This window comes from Passer domesticus, chromosome 5, assembly GCF_036417665.1.
Source record: "Passer domesticus isolate bPasDom1 chromosome 5, bPasDom1.hap1, whole genome shotgun sequence".
NCBI classification, from domain to species: domain Eukaryota; kingdom Metazoa; phylum Chordata; class Aves; order Passeriformes; family Passeridae; genus Passer; species Passer domesticus.
In genome coordinates, this window is record NC_087478.1 from 28310531 (window position 1) to 28323752 (window position 13222).

The 13222-nt window shown below is 37.8% G+C and overlaps 1 protein-coding gene across 6 annotated transcripts in view; it reads left to right on the top strand.

Moving 5' to 3' along the window:
- TMEM117 (transmembrane protein 117) overlaps window positions 1-13222 on the top strand; it is a 189799-nt gene that overhangs the window by 141726 nt on the left and 34851 nt on the right. For all 6 annotated transcript variants that reach the window (XM_064422481.1, XM_064422485.1, XM_064422483.1 and 3 more), the window contains one exon: window positions 11401-11560. In XM_064422481.1, the coding sequence (XP_064278551.1) occupies window positions 11401-11560 (160 nt within the window). The remainder of the gene's footprint in view (window positions 1-11400; window positions 11561-13222) is intronic.

Genomic DNA, 13222 nt, shown 5'->3' on the forward strand with positions numbered 1-13222 from the left:
AAAGCTTTTGATTGCTGTATTTTAAGAAAACCAAAACATTCAAATAAGCATCATTATTGGTTAAATTTTCTTTGATAAATGGTTCTCATCCATGGGAAGGAATTTCTGATCAGAAGTAGTGAGACCCCTGTCTCCTCAGAGTAGCCAGTAGCATGATGATCCAATCCACAAGGATGATTGCTGATCTGAGCCCCTGCACTTCTCTTTGCAGGGCGGGTGTGGGACAGGCTTTAGCCTGGATTTTACTGCATCTTTGCTGAGTTCCCTGAATATTGCTGCTCCTTCCAGGATTTATCTGGTTTCTGTTTACTGGAACAATTTGGGAAATAGTGCAGATTAGTCTCAGCATAGAACACAGGACTTTTTCTGAAATACTGAAAAATTTCTGTTTGAGGGGGATAACTATTTCCTGGAAAATCCAAAGTTTATCCAGTATGTATCTGGGCATATTAGTGAATTTAGCCATAACAATTCCCAAGTTCCCTGATGCACCTTCTTCTTGGAAATTTCTGTTTATCTTCCACTGAAAAGTGACAAAATTCACATTGTCACAGAGCTGAGAATATAATTATTGGAACAGCACTGGCTGTCAGGATGTGTTTTGGTGAGTTTTTTTTATTAACTTATTTTTGTTAAATCTTATTTCTAGTCCTGTTCTACTGTTAGAAAGTTTAACCTTCCAGGAAGTCAAAATAACAGCAATTTGCATGTGATTTTTCTTTTATTCTTAAGAAGACATATCAGCCTTATACTGGAACTGGCTCAACTTGTGAAAAATAAGGTATATGAACTTTTATTTTCTCGAGAATGTTTGAGTTGGTATAAATTCTCTGGTCATCCTGTTATTCACTTTCTTCGAAGAAGCTGGCTCCATCTTCTTGCTCACCTCCCCAGAGGCATTTGGTGGAGGGCAGTTGTTAGTTTCTCCCATCCCCCAGGCTCTCTTCATGGGACAAGTGTTTCAGCCCCTAACCAGTAAAGCTTTAGAATACTCCTCTTTATAAAACACCACTTTAGTTTATTGGTGCTTTTTATGTACTGTTGGCCAAAAACTGGATGTGATATTCTGGATATGAGTTGGATATGTCCCTTGATCTACTGGTTGTGCCTCTGTTACTGCAGCCCTGGATGCTGTTGGAACTTCTTTATTGCCAGCAGGCATGCCTGGCATGCACTCAGCTTGCTGTCTAGTAATTCCCTTTTCTCACTGAGGTAAAATCTGAAAGATTTTTGATATAAAAATGTAGTTTTCTGGAAGCAAAATGAAAGGGTTTTTTTGTGGTTTTTTTTTGGTTTTTTTGGTTTTTTTTTTTGTTTGTTTGTTTTTTGTTTGGTTGGTTTTTGTTTGTTTGGTTTTTGGTTTTTTGGTTTTTTTTGGTTTTGGTTTTTATGTTGCAGTTGTTTTGGAAATACATTTAATCAAAATATAATCAAGTTGTTGGGTGAAAGACCCTGTATTTATTTAAAATGCTTTGGGGAAAAATAAACCTGAAGAGCAGTTCAAAACAATTGCAATTATATTTTACTGTAATAGGGTTTGCACAGATATAATTGGAAAGCAATGTCTTGATGAATGAGAAACTATATCCCATAGATATGATGGTGTATGAACCCCTAAAATAATGAGAAATTTCTTGTTCAATAAAAGTAGTGTATAGATAAATTATACAGCTAATCTAGTCTAGAGCATAGAAAGCTATTAAACTGTTATGTTTAATTTATTCTAAACTTGAACTGTATTTTAAATTTCAGTTTTGGTTGTAAAATATTGTCTGAGAAGCCCTGACAATGTATGTGTATACTGTACAGCTCTCCCACCCACTTATAAATGTTTTCTAAGAGTAGCAACATGACAGTATAATGGCAAGGACAACATGTTCCATATGTTCTGCTTAGATAAACTAAGTTCCATTTTTATGCTTTATGCTTGGTAACTTAGAACCACAGAGTGATACTTTTATAATCACACATACTATGGGAAATTTTATGGGGTCTGTTCTTGTTTTCTTTTCCAAAAACTTGGGAGGATAATTTTATGACTGCCACATCAAAATTGTATATGAGATCATTTCAGTTCTCTAAAATATGTTTTAAAAAGCAAGCAAACCCCAACTTTTCAGTGACTGCTTTCATTTGATAGTTTCTAAATACAAATTTTCCATTATTTTATTCAAATATGAGTGTTGTTAATTCCTGCATAAAGTATATTTGTTTTTCAATTCAAAAATACAAAGGCTTTTCATTTGAAGAGATTAAAACATCAAGAACTGACTTCAGTTTTGAGATCTAGCTCTGGGTTCAGGTATCAGGTGTTTATTGTGTTGATCATTGCTATCAACATGCCAGCTCCTGCTGCAGCCAGTGAAGCTCTGGTCAATGCACATGATCATTATTCAACTTGCCACAAGTGGAAACTTACCTGTAGTCACCTGCATAATTTTCCACACTCCATCATTTGATTAAAAAGGTGGGATTCAGGTCCCTAAACATGGGCATAGGCTGCAATTTGAAATGCTTTGGTGTATTGAAATGCTTTGGTGTATTGAAATAGTGCACAGGCCTGGTGGACAGGACACAGGGCTCAGAGGAGACCTTCTGTTGCAAAATTTGAAGACCAACAAAGGTACTCCACAGCAGCCCAAATCATACTAAACTAAATTTGGTTTAGGCAACCAAATCTCACACTACATCTCTGTTGACTGTCATGAGAGATTAGATGTGTTATTTCACATGCAGACTTCTGAAAAAAAACAAACCTCTATGGTTAAGTTTCTGGCTGATTCTGAATTCCTTGTAAAATGTTCTAATTGCACTAAATTAACCCATATGTAAAAATAATGTATTTTAAAAAAATGATCAGTTTTTTGCTTGGCTCTAGAAGAAATGTAGCAGACCTCACTGTGCTTTCAGAAAAAAATTTGAATAACTTAAATGCAGAAAAGAAATACAAGTCTAGAATATCCTGAAGGAAACATTCCGAGTGTTGGTTGTATAGTAAAACATTGATCAGGTTTAAAGTTCCATTAATGATTAAATAAACTGTGAACAGAAACAATGCTAGTAAATTCAGCAATTGAGAAGTAATTATTCATGAAAGAATTGCTTTATTAATTAATTAATTTTACCACTTTTCTTACTTAAATGTTTTCAATTGTGTCTTTTGAAAATTAATCAGTTTGTCTTAAAGCAATCATCTAGAAATCCAAATAATGCAGATCATAGACAGGATTGAAAATGTGGTGTTAAATCCACACAGTATTTTTTGTTTCTAAAACTAGAATTTAATGATGTGTCTCAATTCAGGAAAATCAAGGACGTGTTGAGACATACTTTTAGCTCCTGCTCTGGGTCTGAAAAGCTTAATTTTTGGCTTTTAGAATAGCATTTCAATTACCATCTAAATGCACTTGAAATAGGTTTTCCCTTCTAAATATTAAAACATATATCTTTTCAGTTTCAAAAGTTTTTTTCCTGTTCTACATTGCAATGAATCTAAGACTTTACTGAGTGTTTCATGGTAACTGAGAAATGGAGGTCTATAACATCTTCTTCTCATAACCGTTTGTAGCAGTTGTTGAGGATGGTGGAAACGTGAAAGTCAATGTCCTCTTCTGTATGTTTTGACAAATATCCCATGTCTTATCCCTTGATAAACAGTCTTTACCTCACTCTAGCCAGGGACTGGGAATAACTGAGCACTAAGACACATGGTGTAGGAAATCTGTGTCCAGAGGATTGTTGATTCATGACTAATGTCACATCATGACTAATGTTGACTCATGTATACTAAGCAGACCAGCTGTAGCTAGAGAGTCTGAACAAATAGTACCTTGTAGCATGTGAAAATCTTCTTGTTATTGTATCCAGCTGGCCTCATTAACACTAATATTCAAATAGCTGTTCTGACTTACTCAGAACAGGTAATGGCCTCTGCACTGTTTGTATTACCTTGTGTAACTGAGCTGCTGCCCTAGCTCCACAGCCACAATGAGGTGCAGGAATTGTGCCCAGTTCTGACACAGCTTCCCTCACATTGCAGAAATCATCCCTTTCATGGGTAAATTTTGCATATTGAAGAACTGCACTTGTCTGAACATACACCATTTTTGCTGACTAATTTCCAGGCAGGTCTATCCTAAGCTATATTGTTGCTCTGAAAAGATTTTTTTAAAATCTTTTTTCTGTTGTTTTTTGAGCAGCTGTCTTCCACTCCCCATTCCATTGATAAAATAAGTGATGTATCCATATGAAAGTAAAACATGGAAGAAAAATGGCTTCTCTTTACCTTATATAGAATTGTGTTTGGTTTTCTGTTTTGGTTCAGGTTTTTTTCCAAATGCTTTCTGCTGGAGTTAAGCAATTAACTTCTAACTTTGGAATTTGAACATGAAGTAGAGTTCTTTGGATATGATTCATGTGAGTTTTATACTACCTTGCATATGATAGTGATTGAAAATGTTTTTTACAAGTAAGACCATGAACTTTCGTAAACTGTTTTTGCCTTTCTGTGTCACAGATAGGAAATGGCATTTGAAATGTAAAGCTTATGGTGACGAGTTTAATTTAAATGAGCTGCTGTTTGAAATAGATAACACTTTCATTTTAGTAAATTAATGGTGTGGCAAAAGGAAACTCAAAGATGCTTCTACCTGTAATAAAAATATGATGCTCTAGAATTCTGATATTGCACCAGGTGATTACATTACCTAATCTTATTAATTTTATTACATGAAACAGCAAAATGTTTCCTTTATATATTAACATAAATGTAATTTCAGGCTTTATACAAATCTTTGTGCAAAATTCCCAAATAGCTCTGGAATCATATTGATACGCTCTAATAAAATCAAAACTGTGACAGGCAAAAGATAGATGTGAAGCAAGGTTTGTGGGAAGGCTTGTTGGGGGTAGGTTAGCTCCAGGAACATCTGGGGCTGGAAAAGGCAAGACGAGGTGATCCCGGCAAGGCACTAGCCTTGCTGCTGCTCCACTTTCCTCATCTGGAAACCCACAGGATTTTCCTATTGTTAGGGCTTAAACTGGGGTTGGTTTAGTGTTCAGTTTAAGGTTAGGATTGAGATAGTCAAAGAGCCTAGAGCTTCAGGAGCGCTGGGTCTGGAAAACCATGCCAACACCATCCCAGCAAGGCCCCGCCTTGCTGCTCCTGCATCTTTCTGAACTTGAAACCCATTGTATAGGGTTAGGGCTAGCCTAGTGCTGGGGCTAGGGTTAGGCTTAGGGTTAGTGTTAGCTTTAGGGTTAGAGTTGAGAGAGTCAATGAGCCGACAGCTCCAGAAACACTAGAGCTGGAAAAGGCATGCCCACATGATCCCTGCAAGGCCCCAGTCTTGCTGGGCCTCCATTTTTCTGATCTGGAAAACCTATAGGATTTTGTTAGGTTCAGAGCTGAAACTGGTGTTAGGGTTAGGATTGGGGTTATACTTAGGGTATAGGGTTCAGAGATTCAAAGAGCCTTGAGCTCTAGGGACACTCTGGCTGGAAAAGGCATACCAAGTCAATTCCATCAAAGCCCCAGTCTTGCTTGTTCTACATCTTTGTGATCTGGAAAACCTATAATGTTACTAAGTAAATATATGAAAAAACAGAAAAACCATTCCAATTTTGGCACCTCAGAACATCCTTTATACTCTGTGGTGTCCAATTTCTTCAGCTCACCAGTCAGAATGACAAGCAGCATTGTTTAGAAGGCTCAGCTGGGAACCTATGGTTCTCAAAATGTGCAGTATCTGCTAATGATGAGTAGTTATGAGCCACACACAGCATAGGAAGTGTTTCAGAACCAGTAGTTACTGGCAAATGCTGAATTACTTACACATTACTTTCAACAGGACAGAAGTCAGGCATACACTTTTGTGGTGACAAGGACTTTAAAAAATAATGTGATTCAACATTTGAATTATAACCATTTTCTTCTAATTGATATTTAACTTATTAAGTCTCATTGATGGTAATCTGCATTAATGTAATTTCTCCCACTTACTCATGGCTGCAGAGCATGCTATGGGGAGAATGGTGCTCTGAAATCTGACTATAGTATTGCTCCATATCTCTGCCATGTATTTATCTCCATCAGGATCAAACACTTTATTTTAACAAGAGGTCCAATGTATTTAACTCTCTAAATATTCCTAGATTTCTAGGGACTGTATGTACTACCAATTCACTTCAGTAGCACATTTCTGGGGTGGACCTGCCAGTTACCTCTCCACCTGCCCCTTTCTTTAATGGTATGGATTGCTCTGGGGTGCACAAGTGTGATTTCTTCTGGATACATCTGAAGTGGACACTGGGATCTCACATGGTGTGCTAAAGTTATGGATGCATGCTCAGGTCAGCCCACACTACCCAAACACTGTGAATATGGGATCCTCAACACCAACTGTGTCACTCTGTGGCACTGCAGTAGCTGCTGGTAAACACAGAAATCTCGAGGCCCTGCTCTCTCTTTCTGAGAACTGTCCCATAGGGGCAGAAGAGCAGTGGCCAGCTGGAGGATTGAAGCTATGCTGCTCCAGGGAACACAGATGCTTTCCACCACCAGAGCATCTGTCCCTTATATTTGCTTAATTGCAGAAGTGGTTCTGACACCAAGAAACAGGCAGACTAAATATTTTATTTTGAATGGGTTTATTGCTGCTATTTTTGACGGATTAAATAACAGAGTCCTTCTTAATTAAAACAAGTGAAATAAAAAGTGTTGGCATTTGTATATGAACATCTGCAGTAGCATTGTTCTTTATAGTTATTGTACACTGTGTGACTGTATATTTGGCCAGTGTTGATTCTGAGATTAAAAATTATGTAGAGTATTTGACTCTGGATTATCTTTCTTTCTTGAGGACTGGAAAGCCTTTTTAAATATAAGGAGCAGTAAAATTTGTTGTTCCTTTTCTGTATCTGTTTTCACAGGATATTTGCAACTATTTGGGTACATTCATGAGAAGTTGCCAAGGCAATCAGAGCCAGTGCAGGTGCATTCCACAGCAGAGTGAGGGATTGTGACTCATGGGGGGTGGTTTCTGAGTTGGGGAAACCCCAGGGAGGTGCAGAGACACGCCAGGAACTGGCAGTGTGATGTGGGTGGGACAGCAGACACCCACTCCCACTCAGGGCAGCCCTAAGGAGCGTGACTGACCAGTTTCTTGGTCCTGTCAAATGTGTTCATTCCAAATGAACATCATATTAAGCAATACTCGGAATCCTTGTTAACAATGTTTCATGATTTACAAATGACCCAGCTTAGTGACAATTACATGTGAAATTAAGATGAAAAGTTCTCAAAATGCTGAGTCATACAAATCCAAGAGCTACTTTTTACTAATCACAGGTAGGGGTTTTTTTGGGAAAAGGTGTAGTCAAAGGGCAAGATAATGTTTTTTGCCTCTAGAAAAAGACAAAATGAAAATGAGGAAAATAACTAAAGTTTGTCTTTCATCTCTTCAGTTGGTCTTATCTGATCATCAAAGCTGTAGCATCACAAAAGATTTAGCAGAGGGTCATGTAAGAGAAGAAACTTCTAAATACCTGCAAAAATGAGCAGCTCAAATTCACAACTAAAGGGAAGGTAGTGTTATGCAGAGAACTGTGTTTAACCTTTGAATGAAAAACTTCATTTTCTCTATGTTACAATATGAGAAAATAAGTTCCATCACAGACCAGAATCCATTTTTTTATATACTTTCCCCTGATGACTTAGACATGAAGAATCATGAGATTCAGATTGGAAACAGTTCTTGTTTCCAACATTAAATGTTTTGTGAACCTGTATACATTTATTAGCTTGTCTTTTCTCTTTCCAGGGACAAATTCTGGATTGTTCAGTTTTTCACTCAGTACAGACAAATAAGAGACTGATTCCTGAGGGAGTGGCTGGATGGAGTCAAAGATGCTTCTGGTGTAGGTTTGGAGGGGATGTGCTATGAATGGTCTTGTGGTACTGCCTTGGGGCTGCAAGAGAATCAGTTGTGGCCTCATGGGCTCTGCTTAGGAGTTCCTCATGAGGGAGGTAGGACATATTTAACAGCAGAAGAGAGTGTCTCCAAGCATCCAGGACATAAGATCACAGCGGCTCATTGTGTTTCCTCTCTACAAGGTTTAGGTGACCCTGTCTGCCATGAGGGAACCACCTTCAGTGACTAAAACTGCTCAGCTTCTGGTCCATGTGGTTCACAACCTTTCATAATGTATAATATACTGGAGGACAGACTTAAAGTTGGTCAGTTTGGTCAAAGTTTATAGTGCAAGAAAGTGTTGTGGAAAGGGGCAGAAGGGAAGATGCACCTGTTTTGGGCCTTGCCAAGTTTTTGAGAACCAGATTAGTATTCTGTCAACAAATGGGCCTGTATGGATTCAGTTTGGCATGAGTGATTTGATTTGACAAATTCAAGACCAAACTCAGTCCTGGCAATCAAAGATTATTATAGAGATACAGTCTAAAAAATTGCCTATTTTTTGAGAGGTTTCTGGCAGTAAAAGTTATTCTCTTTCAGTCTCCCCTTTTTTATCCCTCCCCAGCAGCACTGGGGATTTTAAATAATCACTGGCAGTGATAAGCACAGTACTGACTTTTGTGGACCTGCCTAATAATTTTAACTATTCAGTATGCTATTGGTCTAGACAGTGTTTATTTGCACTCTTAAGGAGTATGCAGTAGGCTGTAAAATGTGTGTTATTGCAGCTGAATAGGTGTCCAGGGCACATAATCATTCAATACAGCAAGCTAGAATTAGAAGTGAAATATAAAAGTGCATTTCCTTTGTGAACTAAAGGCAGAAATTGCATTTCTTAGTGCCTGGTACAGAGAAAAGTCAGTTCTCTCTTGCTCTTCACCTTGTAGCCTTTCCCCTTCTGTAATGAGGAGAGGTCCTGCCAGCAATGTGGGGAATAGGTTGACGGTGTAGCTCTTTCTCAATAATGTGCATTGCAGAATAAAGGGCAAACTACACTGGGCTAGATATAGCAGGGCAGCTCACACTGGTTTATCCAATATAAGTTATGTCAAGTTAAATGAAATTCTCATATTATTTTTCTTAATCTCCAGGACACTGTACTTTCACAAGGAGCGAACTGAACTCTAACCCAAGAAACCTCAGTTTATAATAACTCCAAAAGCACGTATTGAATATCTTGCTGTGCTCCAGTATCATAGGTCAAAAATACAACTGAGTACTAATTATGCTGTTTAATGCAACCATTTTGAAAGTCTATTTCTAACCTTATTTGTTGGTCTAGCATTTTCTTATTCCATTAGCAGCCCATTTTCTGCTCCCTTCCCTCTCTATTTGACATTTCAGAATGAATAACAAAGCCGTTTTCTAAGTGCATATGCATTTCCTCAAGGAAATCAGGACTTGAGTACACACGTCGGGTCTTTGCATGCATGCCAACAAAGCATGAATAAAAATAAGCCTGCCTTTGCTTGCCTACATGCCAAAGTCTGATCTTCCATGCTTTGAACTCTTGCTCCAAAATGCAAATGCATAATTCAAGAGGACTGAGGCAGAATAGTCTTGAGCTTAACTTCTGGGTATATACTTCCTATAGCAAAATACTCAGATTTGAATTATGGTTTTAAACTTCCTCTGCCCCAGGAGAGGTGGTTCCACAGAAAAAGGTCAAGGAAAATCAGGGTGCCTAGTGGCTGGGGGAGTCTGCCTTGGCCAGCAGACAAGTGCTGAGGATTGCTTTCTTTCTGGAGAACCTTTCAGGTAAAGTAAGAACATTAACCATGAGAATTTCAAATATTATGTGAAGGTGAAATAAGTAGGGAAAAGCACTTTTGTGTGTCTCAAGAGACTATATGCAAGAGAGAGAACTGTCTTTCTGAAGTAAACTGTTCTGTGTATGTACCAAAGTGGAGCTTGTAGAAAAGTCAGGTTCAGGTACTGACAGTTGAGATGGTAGCTAAGCAAATATTTTGGGATAAGAAGGCTTGACTATTGCTTAGGTCTAATTACATTTCATATACCTCATTTATTGTTTTTTTCTTGCCTAGGTGCTCATAATTCTTTTGAGGGAAATTGTTGGGGCATCATCCGTAGTGTTGCATGTAACTGAGTTAATTTATTAAGAACAAAAATAGTCATTCCAATGTAAAGGTGGTGGCAATCAAGTAATTTTGTGTCTCATTACATTGAAGAAGTGCAGCCCATCATGTCACAGAAGAATGATGTTGATGAGTCCAAATGTATTATACTATTGCCTATGTACATATTTGGTTTTCCTTCCTCACAGATAGACAAGGCTGCTGTATAAAAAGAAATGCATACAGACTGGTAGCCTGTGACTACTGGTGTACAGATATTTTTTCCCTCTGCTGAGTATTGGTCCTGTTTGGAAATGTCATGGGAAATATTCTTCACTTTATTTTACAACCTTCAGTGGCTGAAGAAAATGAGACATTATTGCTGTAGAAAAAAAATCCTGCCACAATTATTTAGTCATGAGTATGCATTCAGGTTTTGATATGCCACTATTATAGCACAGATTTGCTGACAGCTATGGCTACTGGAAAAAGCCTTGCTCACCCTTAAATTACCAACTAAATTTTCCAGCTTCCATGGAACCAGAAATTAAATCAGTCACTGCTGCCAACTCTTTAAGGTATTACCAAAGTGATGCTGGAAATGATGCAGAGGTATTTTTCAGGGATAGCTTAGAAAGATATTTTCTAAATACTGTGTTTCAAAATTGTGTGAATTAGTCAAATGTGTCTTCTGGAATTCTTGTAGCATTTATACAGAGGCCTTAATACTTTTGTGATTCACTTTTCACTTTTGACTTCTCAGAAAAGTCATAACATTGTTAAAAACTTTTATGAAGAACGTCTTAGAAAACATAAAGCAAAATCTTTCTATAATCTCCAGAATTTGAAAACAAATTAATTTATTCCATTGAATTTTTTTTTTAATGGAGACATATATAAAAATTAGACTTCACAGTTAGTGTCTTACAGCTCCTACAGCTCAGAAAAGATTTTCAGTTTCTAATGTCTTTGGTGCCTTAGACAATGTTTTCTCAATTAGTTGATTTTAATTTGGCGTAGATCATGCAGGCCTTGGTATGTTTTACTTCTCTTACTTACCTGGTTTTCATCTTCAGTGAAAAGTACAGAATGAAAAACCAGAGTGATATACTCCAGCTAATTTTGCAACATGCTTAGTACTAGCTACTAAATTTATTTTCACTAAGGATACAGCTGACTGCTTTCTTTCTTAAATTAAAAGATTTGTTTGTGCACTTAATTTTCTTTAGTCGGTTTTCATCAATGGGAAAGTGCTGATAAAATGCTAGTTGACCATTAGAAGACAGATAAAACAGAATGATGCATCTTCATTACTATTGTATTCTCCCTGAAATATTTTTTCTTCTTCCTTCCAGGACGGTTCTGTTTACTCTGACCTCTGTAGTTGTGCTTGTCATCACTACTGACTGGATCAGCTGGGACAAGCTGAATCGTGGATTTCTGCCAAGTGATGAGGTCTCAAGAGCCTTCTTGGCTTCTTTCATCTTGGTGTTTGACCTTCTTATTGTCATGCAGGTACACTCCTAATGTTTCACTTCAGCTGTTGAGGCTGCCTAGTCACTCTATTTCCTCTAAAGCAAATGGTGTTTTGAAGAAACGTGTTTCCTGGGCTGTTGGGGTCCACTCCGGCTAGCTACAGACCCTTGCCCACACAATACTTCATAGACAAAGGTAAAAGATTAGAGAAGCGCTCTCCTCCACGTGGGAAATGTTGTCCTTTATTCCAAGACACACATCAGACAGACAAACCCATGGGAGAAAAAGAGAGAGCATTCCCTGGCAGCACGGAGCTTTTATACCCCCTGGGATGGGGACTGAGGGAGAGGTCCAGAGCCAGTGGGACTCCAGTGAGGAGTGGTGAGGGGAGGGGTAACCCAGGGGAGAGACCACCGGGGGTACCGGGACAGGTGAGGGAAAGAACATGTGATGGGGAAACGGGGTAACAAACCACATGGTATAACATAAGCTATACAGTGCAATACAAAACTATTCTGTGCAAATTCCCAATGCAAGAGAGCAACTAAACTGGTGCACCACAACAGTATTTAGCTACAAAAATGTAAATAAATGTTTAGTTTACAATCACTATTAGGGAGGGCATTTTATAACATCATTCTCAGTAACTTTGCAAAATAGGCCTCTAGCCTTTTATTGCAAAAATATTGGTGATTTCTCTTCTTAGAGTGCTAGGTAAGAACTGTATGACTTTCCAAATTAGAAAGTGTTTTCTGCAAAAATTACATCAGGAAAAGAAACAGAAGCTGGTTGTTTTGTAAATTCAAATCTTCTCTTAGGAAGATGAAATAAATTCAGAAAAGAAATACTTCCAGATTTCAAGCATTTACAATATTATACACTAAGATACTTTAATAGATGAAAATTAATATTTGCTATTAAGATTCAGCTTTCCACTTTCACATGAATTTTTTTTTACTTGATGACAGATCCTTGTAGTGTAATGACTTCTGCCTGAAAGCTTAACTGGGGAGATGGTTCATTGTAATCTGCCTGATGTCTGCTCCTTTGAATCTGCCTATAAAGAAAGGAATCTGGGTAACAGAAAAACCTTCTTCATGTGATGCTGTGCTCTCCTCTTTGCATCTATATGTGGTTTGAGATTTGTGTGAATAATTAACCCAAAGCTCTGAGAAAAATTATGTCATTTGGGCTGAGGCAAGGAAGAGGAGCATGGAAGGCCCATGGCTTTGCTCTTAGTCCTAGGCATGTTAGTCTGTTGAACTGAAGGTCAGCAAAGAATATAAAAAGAACCAGTGGGTCCATCCTCTCCAATATATTATTAATTCTGCCAGCAGAGAGTGTTTCTGAGACATTCAGTTCTCTTAAAAAACTATCTATTACTTATACCATAGAGTAATTATCATAGAGGTAACACTGGTGGCACTCAAATTTTATCAGTGCTGTACTAGGGCTTGAAAGGTGCATAGAGTCCTGTAGTTCAGTGTTGTTTTCCAATGTCCAGTGCTCACTGTGGTTTGTGGTTAGAACTGGAAGGATAAGAAAGGAAATACTGTTTTTCTCATAATACTGCTTTTCTCGTAAAATTTCTGGTGCTTTGTTTTCTCTACCCTTGAATTTTACATTTTGTTTGATGTTTCAAAAAGATTCAAGAGAATGTATAATAAATTATTGTACTTTACAGAGCTGTAATGAAAGTAT